Genomic DNA, 14,762 nt, shown 5'->3' with positions numbered 1-14,762 from the left:
GGAGGGCAGAGAAACCCAAGGCAAAAATCAAAAAGGGCCACATTACAGCAAAATTCTAAAGGGGCAAATTGTGTTAAAATTCTGAAGGCTCTGTGCCTCAATGTGAGGAGTATTCATAATAAGGTGGAAGAATTAACTGCTCAGGCAGCAATTAATGAATATGATATAATTGGCATCACAGAGACATGGCTCCAGGGTGACCAAGGTTGGGCACTCAACATCCGCGGGTATTCAACATTCAGGAAGGATAGACAGAAAGGAAAAGGAGGCGGGGTGGCGTTGCTAGTTAAAGAGGAAATTAACGCAATAGTAAGAAAGGACATTAGCTTGGATGATGTGGAATCTGTATGGGTGGAGCTGCAGAATACCAAAGGGCAGAAAACGCTAGTGCGAGTTGTGTACAGACCACCAAACAGTAGTAGTGAGGTTGGGGACAGCATCAAACAAGAAATTAGGGATGCGTGCAATAAAGGTACAGCAGTTATCATGGGCGACTTTAATCTACATATTGATTGGGCTAACCAAACTGGTAGTAATACGGTGGAGGAGGATTTCCTGGAGTGTATTAGGGATGGTTTTCTCGACCAATATGTCGAGGAACCAACTAGAGGGCTGCCCATCCTAGACTGGGTGATGTGTAGTGAGAAAGGACTAATTAGCAATCTGGTCGAATTCTTTATTAAGAGTGACACAGTTAATTCAGAGACTGGGGTCCTGAACATAAGGAAAGGTCATTTTGATGGTATGAGACGTGAATTGGCTAGAATAGACTGGCAAATGATACTTAAAGGGTTGACGGTGGATAGGCAATGGCAAACATTTAAAGATCACATGGATGAACATCAACAATTGTACATCCCTGTCTGGAGTAAAAATAAAAAGGGGAAGGTGGCTCAACCGTGGCTAACAAGGGAAATTAAGGATATTGTTAAATCCAAGGAAGAGGCATATAAATTGGCCAGAAAAAGCAGAAAACCTGAGGACTGGGAGAAATTTAAAATTCAGCAGAGGAGGACAAAGGGTTTAATTAGGAGGGGGGAAATAGAGTATGAGAGGAAGCTTGCTGAGAACACAAAAACTGACTGCAAAAGCTTCTATAGATATGTGAAGAGAAGAAGATTAGTGAAGATTAGTGAAAGTCCCTTGCAGTCAGATTCAGGTGAATTTATAATGGGGAACAAAGAAATGGCAGACCAGTTGAACAAATACTTTGCTTCTGTCTTCATGAAGGAAGACACAAATAACCTTCCGGAAATACTAGGGGACCGAGGGTTTAGTGAGAAGGAATAACTGAAGGAAATCCTTATTTGGCGGGAAAATGTGTTAGGGAAATTGATAAATCCCCGGGGCATGATAGTCTGCATCCCAGAGTACTTAAGGAAATAGCCCTAGAAATAATGGATGCATTGGTGATCATTTTCCAACAGTCTATCGATTCTGGATCAGTTTCTATGGACTGGAGGGTAGTTAATGTAACACCACTTTTTAAAAAAGGATGGAGAGAGAAAACGGGTAATTTTAGACTGGTTAGCCCGACATCAGTAGTGGGGAAAATGTTGGAATCAATTATTAAAGATGAAATAGCAGCGCATTTGGAAAGCAGTGACAGGCTCGGTCCAAGTCAGCATGGATTTATGAAAGGGAAATCATGCTTGACAAATCTTCTGGAATTTTTTGAGGATGTAAATAGTTGAGAATCAGTGGATGTGGTGTATTTGGACTTTCAAAAGGCTTTTGACAAAGTCCCACACAAGAGATTGGTGTGCAAAATTAAAGCACATGGTATTGGGTTAATGTACTGACGTGGATAGAGAACTGGTTGGCAGACAGGAATCAGAGAGTCGGGATAAACGGATCCTTTTCAGAATGGCAGGCAGTGACTAGTGGAGTGCCACAGCTATTTACAATATACATTAATGATTTAGATGAAGGAATTGAGTGTAATATCTCCAAGTTTGCAGATGACACTAAGCTGGGTGGCAGTGTGAGCTGTGAGGAGGACGCTAAGACGCTGCAGGGTGACTTGGACAGGTTAGGTGAGTGGGCAAATGCATGGCAGTTGCAGTATAATGTGGATAAATGTGAGGTTATCCACTTTGGGGGCAAAAACACAAAGGCAGAATATTATCTGAATGGTGGCAGATTAGCAAAAGAGGAGGTGCAACGAGACCTGGGTGTCATGGTTCATCAGTCATTGAAAGTTGGCATGCAGGTACAGCAGGTGGTGAAGAAGGGAAATGGTATGTTAGCCTTCATAGCAAGAGGATTTGAGTATAAGAGCAGGAAGGTCTTACTGCAGTTGTACAGGGCCTTGGTGAGACCTCACCTGGAATATTGTGTTCAGTTTTGGTCTCCTAATCTGAGGAAGGACGTTCTTGTTATTGAGGGAGTGCAGCGAAGGTTCACCAGACGGATTCCTGGGATGGCAGGACTGACACATGAGGAGAGACTGGATCGACTGGGCCTGTATTCACTGGAGTTTAGAAGAATGAGAGGGGATCTCATAGAAACATATAAAATTCTGCCGGGACTGGACAGGTTAGATGCAGGAAGAATGTTCCCGATGTTGGGGAAGTCCAGAACCATGGGACACAGTCTAAGGATAAGGGGTAAGCCATTTAGGACTGAGATGAGGAGGAACTTTTCACTCAGAGAGTTGTTAACTGTGGAATTCCCTACCGCAGAAAGTTGTTGATGCCAGTTCATTGGATATATTCAAGAGGGAATTAGATATGGCCTTTACGGCTAAAGGGATCAAGGGGTATGGAGAGAAAGCAGGAAAGGGGTACTGAGGTGAATGATCAGCCATGATTTTATTGAATGGTGGTGCAGGCTCAAAGGTCCAAATGGCCTACTCCTGCACCTATTTTCTATGTTTCTATGTTAACTGGGCGTAAGGCAGTTCGGAGTGCCACTGGGTGCTGTTGACACCTGCCGCGAAATTTGGTGTTCATTTTTTAAGGGCATTAAAACGTAACGTAAAATCATGAGATCAGTACGTGTACAACGCCTCCTTGCCGCGCTTCTCACCACATTCACTTTTGCCGCCTCACTTAACGGCCGGTGTCGACGACACCTGAAAAAGTTGGACTGCACAAGGCGGAGAAACGAATACGGAGCGTTATTTAGAGGGAATTGAAGCTGGGGCTCAGAGGTTCTGGTCAGTGCTGCTTTTGATGCTCGCACAGAGTGTAGGGTGTTGGTGTCATCCTGATGTTGGCTCGTCCGATTCAGTATAAGTATCTCGGACACATTGTTGAGTTCCATATCGGAAAAATGTGAAAGTTGCATTTCGCTGTGACCTCTGCAAACTTCTGGGGGCAGTGATCACACACCATGTCATCCTGTGGGGACAACTTGAAAGGCGCCGGCTGCAGAGGCAGCTTAGGGCGAATGTGGATCCTCCCCAGAGAACACACCCCAGACGGCGGGACAGGCGGCCATACAGACACTGGCTAAACCATGCACATTACTCTTATCTTGATATCTCCGAGGAACAGTGCTTAAGAAGGCTGAGGCTCCGCAAGGAGGTGGTCACGGAGCAATGCAACCTTCTGCAGACATACCTGGCAGCTGACATCGCCACCAGGACCTCGCTGTCAGTGACAGCAGCACTCAACTTCTATGGTACCGGCTCCTTCCAATCTCCTGTAGGCAATATATGCAAATTCCCGCAGTTTGCTGTACACTGCTGCATTCTCCAGGTTACCCACACTCTCTACAGCAAACGTATGGACTACATCAAGTTCAGCATTTCCAGGGAAGACCTGGATGTGCGTTCCTGTGACTACACCATGATAGCGGGCTTCCCCATGGTTCAGGGGGCCATCGATTGTACTTATTTGGCATTGCGGGCCGTGCCTCACCTGCCAGCCTCTTCACATGGTCATCTGCTGAAAACATCGCGCCCCATCCTCCAAGCCTACATGCACACAAATAGCAACACAAGATTGTGACAAATGAAACTAATTTTTATTTACAGAAAACACCATAGTGTGCTGTAAAGAAGCATTAAAGGACACCATTATCCACAGCAAACAATAATTGGAACCAGTTCCCTTGAAACATTATCACCCAGATGCACATGCAACTATTCACATTACTTCATCATGGAACACAGACAGCATCTCTGGCCAGCATCACACAATTCTTTATTGGCTCATTCAACTGCATTTACATTAGTTCACATTCGAGCATGGGCACCATTTCTGGCCACCAGCACACACATATTTACCGGCTCTTTCTCAGTGCTTTCCCACCTCTTCCATTCTGCCCCCTCCCAGGCCTACTGCTCCTCCTCAATGGGGTCTCAGTGCCTGCACCAAGGCTGGTAGAAGACCGATGTGTTGGCACCGCAGCCACACCTGATGGCCTAGCAGGACTTTCTGCACCACCACGGGCCCTGGAAGGACCGGCTGTGGACTGCATCACCTTGGCATGGGCGGCAGTACTCTGTGGTGGATGGATTGCAGAGAGCGGCAGGGGCAAGGGTGGAATGATGTCTTCCGTTCCAACAGGCCTGACACACTACTACTACCCCGGGGAAGAGCTTCAGCATCTGGTGCTATCTGGCTGAGCACAGATTGCTGCCGTGCTTCGCTAACATTAGTTCCCCGTGCAACTGATGTGGTCCCAGACACAGTGGCAGTGCTCAGTGCCTGAGTGGATTCAAGTTGGCTCTGCATCAGGGCAGACTGCGACTGCAGTACACCACAGAGCTGATTGATGCCACCACGCACTGATGACATGACAGTTTTCAGGCCTACCATAGCGTCGGCCTGGTGCTCAATGGCTACTGCCATGTCAGCCATAGCCCATGCCACCATGTCTGGGACCCCATGGTCACTTGAAGCATCCCACAATTGTTGGTATCTACCAAAGATGGGCTCGATGGGCTTGTGAGACACATCTGCAACATTGAGGCGATGTAACTTCCATTCACTGTGTGGACTTGCTGTGGCAATGCTTGAATTAGGGGGCCAGGACCTAACAGTTACAGGGAGGCTATTGTCTTCGAGATGTATATGAAGACTGAGGGGTTAACAACATCAGGGGTGGGTCTGCAGAACCGAGTAGCAAGGTTAACAGCGCATGCAGGCCCTTGCAGTGGGTGAGGCTTCAAATGGGAACCTTCCATCTGGCCTCAACCACGTAGAGCATGGATGCTGGAACACTACATTGAGCAGAGAGTACACATTGAGCTCAGAGCTTAGCATGCTGGCAGTTCAAATTTAAGATACTCACCCTCATCAGCTGCATCATCTCATTCCACTTCTGTAGGCATTGAGTGGCTGTCCTGGCCACCGTGCCAATTGCAGAAACTTGTTCTGAGATTTCCCTCCATAGGCCTCTGTGAGTTGGTACCCACCGCCTCTCCAGGACATCAAGGAGTGCATCCAGGGCAGCGCCTGCGAACCGATGAGGATGTTGACGAGCTGCTGTGGCTGGGTCTGCCATGCTCAGCTTCTGAGTCAGTGCGTAGGAAGCGAATCTACCCACGAGGGGTGCCCAATCAATGCCTCAATGGAATCCAGATGGCCCCACTATGTCTGTGACACAGCTCCAAATAATGCCCAACACCCAGATGTTGAGCCCACGCTTAACAGCCCATTTAGAGCAGCGTAGCGCCTCCAGATAAGTGTGCAACGCTATGATTTTACATTGCCAGCCACTCTTTAGGCGACAAAACTGAATTTCACGTTTTGGGTCCACGCCTAATACCTGCTGTTAAAAATTTCTTTCAGCCGGTGACACTGGCTCAAAAATGGCGGCACCGAATTTCAACACCCGAGAGAAGCATGATGTCATCAGGGCAAGTCAGCATAGGTTTTTGGGGGGAGAATCATGTATGACAAACATATTCAAATTCTTTGAGGAGATATCGGAGCTTGTGAATAAAAGAGCTCCGTGGGCCTCAGCAAGATTTTTGATGCAGAAGAATGTTCCAAAAGGTAGAAAAGCACAAATTGGGGTCAGTTATTGAAGGACTAGAAACTGACTACTGAGGGAGTGCTGCACTGTCACTGTCTTGCAAATGAGACATTAAACCGAGGCCCCATCTGCTCTCTCAGGCGGACGTAAATATGGCACTATATCGAAGAAGAGCAGGGGAGTTATCCCCGGTGTTCTGGCCAATATTTATCCATTAATCAACATGACTGAAAACAGATTATCCAGTCATTATCACATTGTTGTTTGTGGGAGCTTGCTGTGTGCAAATTGCCTGCCGTGTTTCATACATTTCAAAATGTGACTACATTTCAAAAGCATTTCATTGGCTGTAAAGCGCTTTTGGATGTCCTGAGGTCATGTAAGGCACTGTATAAACGCAAGTCTTTCTTTATCAAAGAAGACAGAGGGTGGTTATGCAGAGAATTCCATCAGAATGGTGGGATGCGAACCATGGAAAACTGTTTAGCATGGCCTGGAGAACAACAAAGACAACAAGGGGCTCAAGCTCAGATAATTATATATTGAGAATTTAAGGTAGGGGACACAAGAATGACTGGTGACGTTGAAAGAATATCTATAGCCGTCCCAAAGTCTGTAATAGCTCAGATAAGGGCAGATGTTTCAAGAGATGAGGTATGACTGCTTCATACAGGGCATGGTTAGTGTTTGTCTAGAGAGGCAATTGAGGCTGATAATATCAGTAATTTTCAAAGCGAGTTCAACAGGCATTTGGTGAGAAAATCAATTGAGGGATATTGGTAGTTAACTGTATTCTGAGACTGGCCTAATGAACTAAAATGCATTTTCCCGTTCCTGTATATTCTTATGTTTCAATTTAGGCCAGTGCTACATTTTTTGGCAAAAATGCTTCAAGTTGTCAAGGATTGTGAAAAAATGACTCCAGATGGCCAGATTTCTGTGTTTGGACCACATTATTTCTAATGCATAATAAAACTGCTGATTTTATTTTTCTCATCAGACCTGAGGCCTGGTTCTTTTCTGAAGTTTTTAATTGGTTTTAGAACAGGGGCACAAGTAAACATTTTTATCAGGACATAGTTGTATTTGAATACTTGCTGTCTAAAGATGCTATCAGATTACATGTTCAATTTCATCTTTATAACACCAGCAGTAAATGTCTGCTCAGGCTAAGTGAAGGGAGAGGGGAAAAGCCATCAGAAAGTATTTGCAAGGGTAGGGAGATAGTGTAATTTTATATTTTCCTGTCATTGGCTACCAGCAGACGTGGAGACAGAACTACTTGAAAGCAATAATTGTGCCAGAATAGGACTATGCATTACCTCGGGCATCAAGCCCATCTCTGTTGTTATGCAGGATACCCACTGAGAACTACTGTGTGTGTTCACCAACAGAACAAATTAAACTAACAATAAAGAAACATTTGTTCCTTGAGCAGCCTGCCCACTCTATCATCCATTGCAGGGAGTATCACACCATTATGTTCTTTGTGATTTCTTTAGTACAAGGAAGCTGTAACCCAGAGACGTGAGCTTTTCACTAATTAATACATTTCCATTTTTCTGGACAAGCTTGTCAAGTCCTTTAAGTTCAAAAAAAAAATTGTCGTTCTTTTAATTTGTTTTATTCACTATTAAATATGCCAGGCGAAGTGTGAGAGCAAGAACAGCTGGCGTGTCATCAGATGAAACAAAAACCCTGCTTGGTCAACAGTATTTTGAGATTACAAATACTGTAACTGATTTTCGAGTATGTGGTGGGAAAACTGTCCTGTTAGCACCAATTGTTAAAGGGCCACTGTCTGCTTGCCACATTTTTCTCAACAGCCACAAAGCTTAAAGTTCCTGTGGGATTTGCTGTGAAATCAATGGTAATTGCCAGATGTGCCTCCTTTCTACATAAATTCATTGAATGCAAGGTTTTAACACCTCTGTGAGTGTATAAGTAAAAAAAATTAAAATGCCGAGAGGCTTGAATTTGAGAAATAGCATTGCTCCATTCGACTGCTGCACAGCTGGGTATATGATTTCTTTGGAAACAATCACACCCAGCAAGAAATAATCTAGTGGAGAGCCAGACTTACTTCCTGCTAACTTCTCATGGCTGATAATCGCAATGTAGGACTCATTGAAAAATTAGACGTGTGGAGTATAGTCGTAACTCTCCTGTATGGAGCATTCCTAGTAGGAATTTCAGTTTGTCTTTCTGCTCCACACTACCAATAGGTCATTCACATTATCCACTTCAGATGATTTTATTCTTTAAAAGTGGTGAAATGAATTGATAAAACAAAAAGCATGCACTCATTGCTGTGACAAAAATGAATATTTTTGTCTGTAATTTCTAGATCTTCACTGTGTACCATGTTTTGTAGATTAAAACAACAATTTGTCTTAAGAGTGTAACACACTGGAAACAACTCTGCCATTGTCTGCTGGGAAATTGGCCATGTTTCGCTGGCTATGCCAGAAGCACATGAGAAAGAAGCTAGGCGAACAGTTAATTACTAGCAAATATAGTGCCTGAGGAATTAGCTGCATTCGCAATCTGTTCAGGAGAATCTTAGCTTAGACGATGTGAATATAAAGTAAAATACTTCTGGAAATATGAAACAAAACAGAAAATGCTGGAAACCCAACAACCACAACAACAACTTCCATTTATATTGCGCCATTAACATAGGAAAACATCCCAAGGTGCTTGTGATGTTTTCCTATGTTAACCTCATTGAATTTTTTGAGGAGGTAACAGAGAGAGTAGACAATGGTAATGCAGTAGATGTAAATTATCTAGATTTTCAAAAGGCCTTCGAAAATCTCTTTAAGGAATTCAGAAGAAACTTCTTTATCCAAAGAGTGGTGAGAATGTGGAACTCGCTACCACAGGGAGTGGTTGAAGCGAATAGTATAGATGTATTTAAGGGGAGGCTAGACAAACATATGAAGGAGAAGAGAATAGAGGGTTATGTTGATAACTTTAGATGAGGAGGGTCTTAAAGAATGAAAGAGGTGTTGATCAGTTTTGGGAGGGAATTCCAGAGCTTACAGCTGGTACAGCTGAATGCACAGCTGGCAATGGTGTAGTGAAGGGAGTGGGACTGCGGAAGAGCCAGAACCGTAGAGTTTGTGGAGGGTTGTAGGACTGGAGAGGTTACAGAGATAGGGAAGAACGAGATCATGGAGGGACCTGAACATGATAATGAGAATGGTCAAATCAAGGCGTTCGCGGACTGGGAACCAATGTTGGGAAGCAAGCACAGGGTCATGGGAGAGTGGTACTTGGTGTGGGTTAGGATACAAGCAGCAGAGTTTTGGATAAGCTGAAATTTACGGTGGGTGCAAGATTGGAGTCCAGCCAGGAGAGTATTGGAATAGTCGAGCTTGGAGGTTACAAAGGTATGGATGAGGATTTCAGAGGTGGATAAACTGAGGCAGGGCAGAGACAGGCGTTGTTACAGAGGTGAAGTAGACAGTCTTGGTGATGGAGAGGATATGGTGTTTGAAGATCTGCTCAGGGTCAAATAGGACGCCGAAGTCTGGTTCAGCCTCAGACAGTAGCCGTGGATGGGCAGGGAATCAATGGTGAGGAAACTGAGTTTGTGGCGGAGACCTAAGACAATCTCTTCAATCTTTCCAATGTATAATTGGAGGATATGCATCTCATCCAAGACTGGATGTTGGACAAGCAGTCTGATAAAACAGAGGCAGTGGAGGAGTTGAGAGAGTTAGTAGTGAGGTAGAGCTGGAAGTAATCAGCATACTTGATGTTGTGTATTCGATAATGTCACCGAGGGGCAGCATATGGATGAGCAATAGGAGGGGCAAGAATAGATCCTTGAGGGACTCCAGAGGTAATGGTGCGGGTGGAGAAGCAGGAGATTCTCTGGTTACAACTGGATAGGTAGGTAACAGTGGAATTAGGCAAGGGCAGTCCCACTCTGCTGGACAATGGAGGAGCGGCATTGAAGGAAGATTAACGGTTCGGGTGTGGACCCTTTGTCAGACGGGTTTTGACGAAAGATTTCCATCCAAAATGTTAATTCTTCTCTTCTCTTCACAGATGCTGCCTGACATGCTGCGGTTTCCAGCATCTTCTTGGCTTAAACAACCCACGTCAACCTCTCACCTCCATGGGGCTTTGACAGGCTTTTGTACATGTGATAAGACAGTAGAATGAGAAGTATACTTTTAGATATTTATAATTTTCTAGTTAGTTACAATTTTGACCAAACGCTGTGGACATGTAGGTAAGATGTGAACTCCTAAGGTAGGAAGACCTACACAATTCTGAATACCTCAACAATTGACTGTATTTACTGCTATTGTAAAAGCTTCTATTTCTGAAAACTCTGTTTGGTAATTAACTCTGATGTGAACGTATATTGAGTGGCTCAGAAATTATGTGAGTGTGTAGTAGAAATTCTACATATAAACAGATCTGTTGTTCACCAAAGGCACGCTATTCTCCCTAATTGCAGACTAAGTTACTCATTTGATCATAGGAGGCTTGCCTACCAGAGTTTACTTTTGTCTTTGGTGCGAAGAAAGTCTCTGATAAAAATTTGAAATGTAACAATTGCTTCTTTTGCTCTTTCTGTCATCACTCGGCAAAATAATTGAAGCTTTATTTCACATATTAACTTCCAAATGAATTTGAGTGCCGCATTTGGAAAAAGGTGACATGGAGTGCCACATTGGACTTTAAAGTAGCCAAGAGGAATGGGTATAGTCTTGGAGAATTATGCAATGACTGCATTTGAAAATATTTTTGGAAAAAATATTGAATTGGGTTTAATTATTGTACCCATTCAATATAAAGCAAATGCACCTAGTAATTTCAGATTTGCCTAATCATATGCCTCATTAGTCAGCACTTTATTTTTTCCTTGTCTTATAGGTGTGTGAATATGTAGATGGAACCAAGTCCTTGAAACTGGGTGACTTTGGCCTGGCGACTGTGGTGGATGGGCCCCTGCACACAGTGTGTGGCACACCAACATATGTTGCTCCAGAGATCATCGCAGAGAGTGGGTAAGTAGTGATCAGAAGCCTTTGAATATTGGAGCTCCCAATCTCGGCAGCAAATGCAATCCTCGCCAAAGTGCCGCCGAGGATTGAGGGGGAGCACATAAAAATAAAAATTTACACAAAAAAAAACACAAAAACTTTCAGGGAACCCCATTCACCTGAATTACTGTAAAAAAAAAAATGAAAATAAGTTTATTAACCTTTTTTCCCGCCGTAGCAAACTGACAGCTCGGCGGGCGAGAGAACACTTATGTGCCTTGCGCGCTAGCGGACGTCAGCGGGCAGTTCCCAGTGATCCTCTTCTCCTGCCGGCGGGAGGCCTAGAGGAAACTGGCACCAAGGAGGGACGACCCAAAAAACTCGGCGGCAGTCAGCAGCAGCGGGCAGTGTGTGCACCAAGTTTGGGGCTATAATTTTAAAAATCTCCACCAACGGTTCACAACTTGAAGGAATGAGAATAATTGTTCACTTTCTGGGCAAGAGAGATTGATGGGCAGTCATTAACAATTATCATGTAATTAAAAGGGTACTTACACTGTTAATTACTTAACTTAACTTTCTGTGGCGAGTTTATTGGGCAATTATTTTGCAAATACAGCAATTTCATGAAAATAACATGGAAGTTAAGGGCGAGATGCCGTTTTTGCGAAGCTAATGGTGCAAATTGGCCAGCAACTTGTGTACTGAGGGAGTACTTCAATGTCAGAAGTGCTGTCTTTGAGGTGAGTCCACCTTTTCAGGTGGACGGGAAAGATTCCTTTGCACTATTTCAAAGAAGGTCAGGGAGTTCTCCCCAGTGCTCTGGCCAATATTTATCACTCAACCAATATCACTGAAACATATTTGGCCGTAATTTGACCACGTACAAGGTGTGCACATGCCTGTAGGGGCTGCACAAATCCAGGGTTTAGGCATACGCTAAAACCCGGAACTTGCGATCTGTCAAGAATTCTCTTGAGAGATCATCTGCATCCCTAGGAAAAGAGCATTCCCGGGTGGAGAGTTGGGCTATTTGCCCAACTTCTGCCCAGCGAATACCCGTAAAAAAATTTTACCAGTGTAAGAATTTTAAAAAAAAATAAAATGTTAGCAATAATTTACACATTTAAAAACCTGTGAAATAAGGTAAGTTTATTTTTAGCCACTTTAAAAATGTACATTTATTTTTCAACAACTTAAATTTTTGTTTTAAATATTTAATTAAAGGCCATATTGATGAATTTTAAATATGTGATTTTTTTTTAAATTTGAAGTGTAGAGGCATTTTTGGGAGTATTTCTATTCATATTTATGGGGTCTCTGTATATACGAGATCCCCATAAGCATGAATGGGGATTTCCTTCTGTCAATCAATGGGCAAGCCCACACAATCCCAGGGGCGTCGCGAACCGCCTGCGCCCCTGGGATGTGAGCCTCTATCCACGCATATCCGGAGAGCCCCTGGACCGCAAATCTCCGTACCTCCCAGACCACCAGGTGTATGGGCATTTTATTCCCCGCGGGAAGCCGCCGACTGCAAATTCAGCGCCAATATCTGGTTATTGTCACATTGCTGTTTGTGAAACCTTGCTGTTTGCAAATTGACTGCCGCATTTCCTACATTACAACAGTAACGACATAATTGGCTGTAAGGCACTATAAAAATCCATCTTTCTTTTCATTTTGCTTTGTGTAGCTGAAGGAGACTTATTGGAAAAACTTTGTCCAAATGAGCTCAAGTCCAATGGGAGGTTGTCCCTCCAAATCAATGTCCGGAATATGACCAGTAAACGCCTCAAATGTCAGTTGGTGGAGGATTTCACCAGAGGAGAGATTAGCATTGTATCTCTGGCACCTCCCGAATGTCCTCCAATTCAGTAAACAGAACTATGGAGGACTGATATCCTACTCACCTGTTCTCCTCCCACTAAAAGTTGTCCCAGTCATAATACATTATTCATAGAGAATGATTTCAAAATGTTGTCATTGACAAATGAGTTGTATTTGTGTTATACTACGAGTGTTATAATTTATGTAGCCTACCTGGATCTGTTCTTAAAGTGGGAAAACTAATCACCCTGAAGTCAAAGGGGCACTGGAAAGGCACAATATTATTGCTCACATAGTAAAAAAAATTAGGTAGCTCTATTTTACAAACTCTTATGTGCAGGAGGGGTACATTGAGTGGGTGAAGGTTATTTTTCTGTTGACAAATACAGCAGCTACTGCGGCAATTTTCCATTCTGCATTATGCTACTGAAAGTCATTGAGCCCAAACATGGTGAGAGTTCCGCCCACAGCAGCCGAGGTTCTGCCCGGAAATTTTTTTTGCCAGATTCCTCAGTTATCGCCCATCTGCAGCCCAGGTCCCGCCTGGCAGGAAATTCCTCGCTGAAGTACCACCAGCGCAACTTCCTGCTGTCCGCCCATGCCAGAGGCTCAAAAAACAGGGATTTTCCTCGTGCACGATCCTCTAAGATCGTGCTCCCGCTCGCCAGAAGGACCGCTGGCAAAAAGGTGGTCTGAGCTGACTGTGAATCGGGCGGCAGGGAGACTCGTTCAGAGTGCTGCAGCGCTGCACATCCTGGGTAGCATCCAAATGCTGCACCAGCATCAGAGGCTCAGAATTAGTTATGTGATCGACCTTAAGCTACAGAGAATGTGTTCATACATGTAACTGAAAAGCTCTCCGTTGAAGGGAAGGTATGGTAGAAGAAGCGGCATTGGGGTTCCGAGAGATGGTAACGGCTCAATGGAGATGCCTAACTAAAGTTTTTAGACCATTGCAGGCAGACCAGAGTTATTGACAGTTTGTGAGTGCACAGATGGTATGAGCTTCTGTCAGAGTAAATAGGTGAAAATGAGAACATGTGATACTCTGGCAGCTCGCAGCATCTGATAGTGAGAACAGCATCACCTCACTATCAGATATATAATGGACTGCAAGGGCACTGAAAAACATCTCATGTGCCTGCAGCAGCTCTCGACCTAGTTCCACGCTCGTTCTCGACAGCTGGACCATTTCCTGAATTGCTGCGAGCCGTCCTGCGTCCTCATTGGATTGTTGCATCATCCGGGGAGCTTGCGGCTTGGTAGATTTTCCGGCACGGCCTCTGCGCCTCCCAGCTCTTGTTCCTGCTTTGTCCGACTCGAATCCTAAGAAGTCGGACCCCGACACCGATGTTGGCCGGACAGCTGGCACACCTGTCAGGAGGCTGGAGTCCTCCTCTTCCACCTCCTCGACCTCAAGTGGTTCAAAGACTGCCACTTCACCCTCCTTTTCTTCCTGGTCTTCATGAGTTTGGATGGCGGAGGTGGGTGATCTTGCGGGGGGTGGGGGGAGGGGGAGGAAGGAGCTGGTGACAACATCGGGGTGGGAGATGTTGGTGTCACACTCGGCCTTTGTGTGCCAGAGCTGGATGGGGTGCATTGCTCGGTGCTGTCCGATTCTATATCTGCAAGTAGGGGACAACATTTCAGTGTATAGCTGGGGGTTGGGGACGGTCTAGCTGATATGTGAGCCGTCATATTTAACATTCTTACTTCAAGGAGTTCCATTGCTACATGAGCACACCATTAGTGGCCGACACACTGTGCGTTAAAAGGCATTTGACTTAACATTGCATGGCCTTTCATGACATGAGCGTGACGCAGATCGGAGTTTAGTATCAGCTTACCATGCTCTAGCACGGGATCTGCATCACCCTTTGTGGTGGCACGGCGGTGGTCACCCACCAATGCCAAGGCACGCTCCTCCAGGCTGTTCAACTCGATGACATCCGCTGGGCCCCCTCCCATGGCACTCAGGCTTGATGCCTTGAATGT

At 44.7% G+C, this 14,762-nt stretch overlaps 1 protein-coding gene across 1 annotated transcript in view; it reads left to right on the top strand.

Annotated features, from left to right (window-relative positions):
* dclk2a (doublecortin-like kinase 2a) overlaps window positions 1-14,762 on the top strand; it is a 640,305-nt gene that overhangs the window by 538,480 nt on the left and 87,063 nt on the right. The window contains exon 11 of the mRNA XM_070871479.1: window positions 10,828-10,961. Within this exon, the coding sequence (XP_070727580.1) occupies window positions 10,828-10,961 (134 nt within the window). The remainder of the gene's footprint in view (window positions 1-10,827; window positions 10,962-14,762) is intronic.

Source organism: Pristiophorus japonicus, chromosome 2 (assembly GCF_044704955.1).
Source record: "Pristiophorus japonicus isolate sPriJap1 chromosome 2, sPriJap1.hap1, whole genome shotgun sequence".
Taxonomy (NCBI): domain Eukaryota; kingdom Metazoa; phylum Chordata; class Chondrichthyes; family Pristiophoridae; genus Pristiophorus; species Pristiophorus japonicus.
Note: the sequence above shows the minus strand (reverse complement) of the source record. Positions and strands in the feature narration are given on the sequence as shown.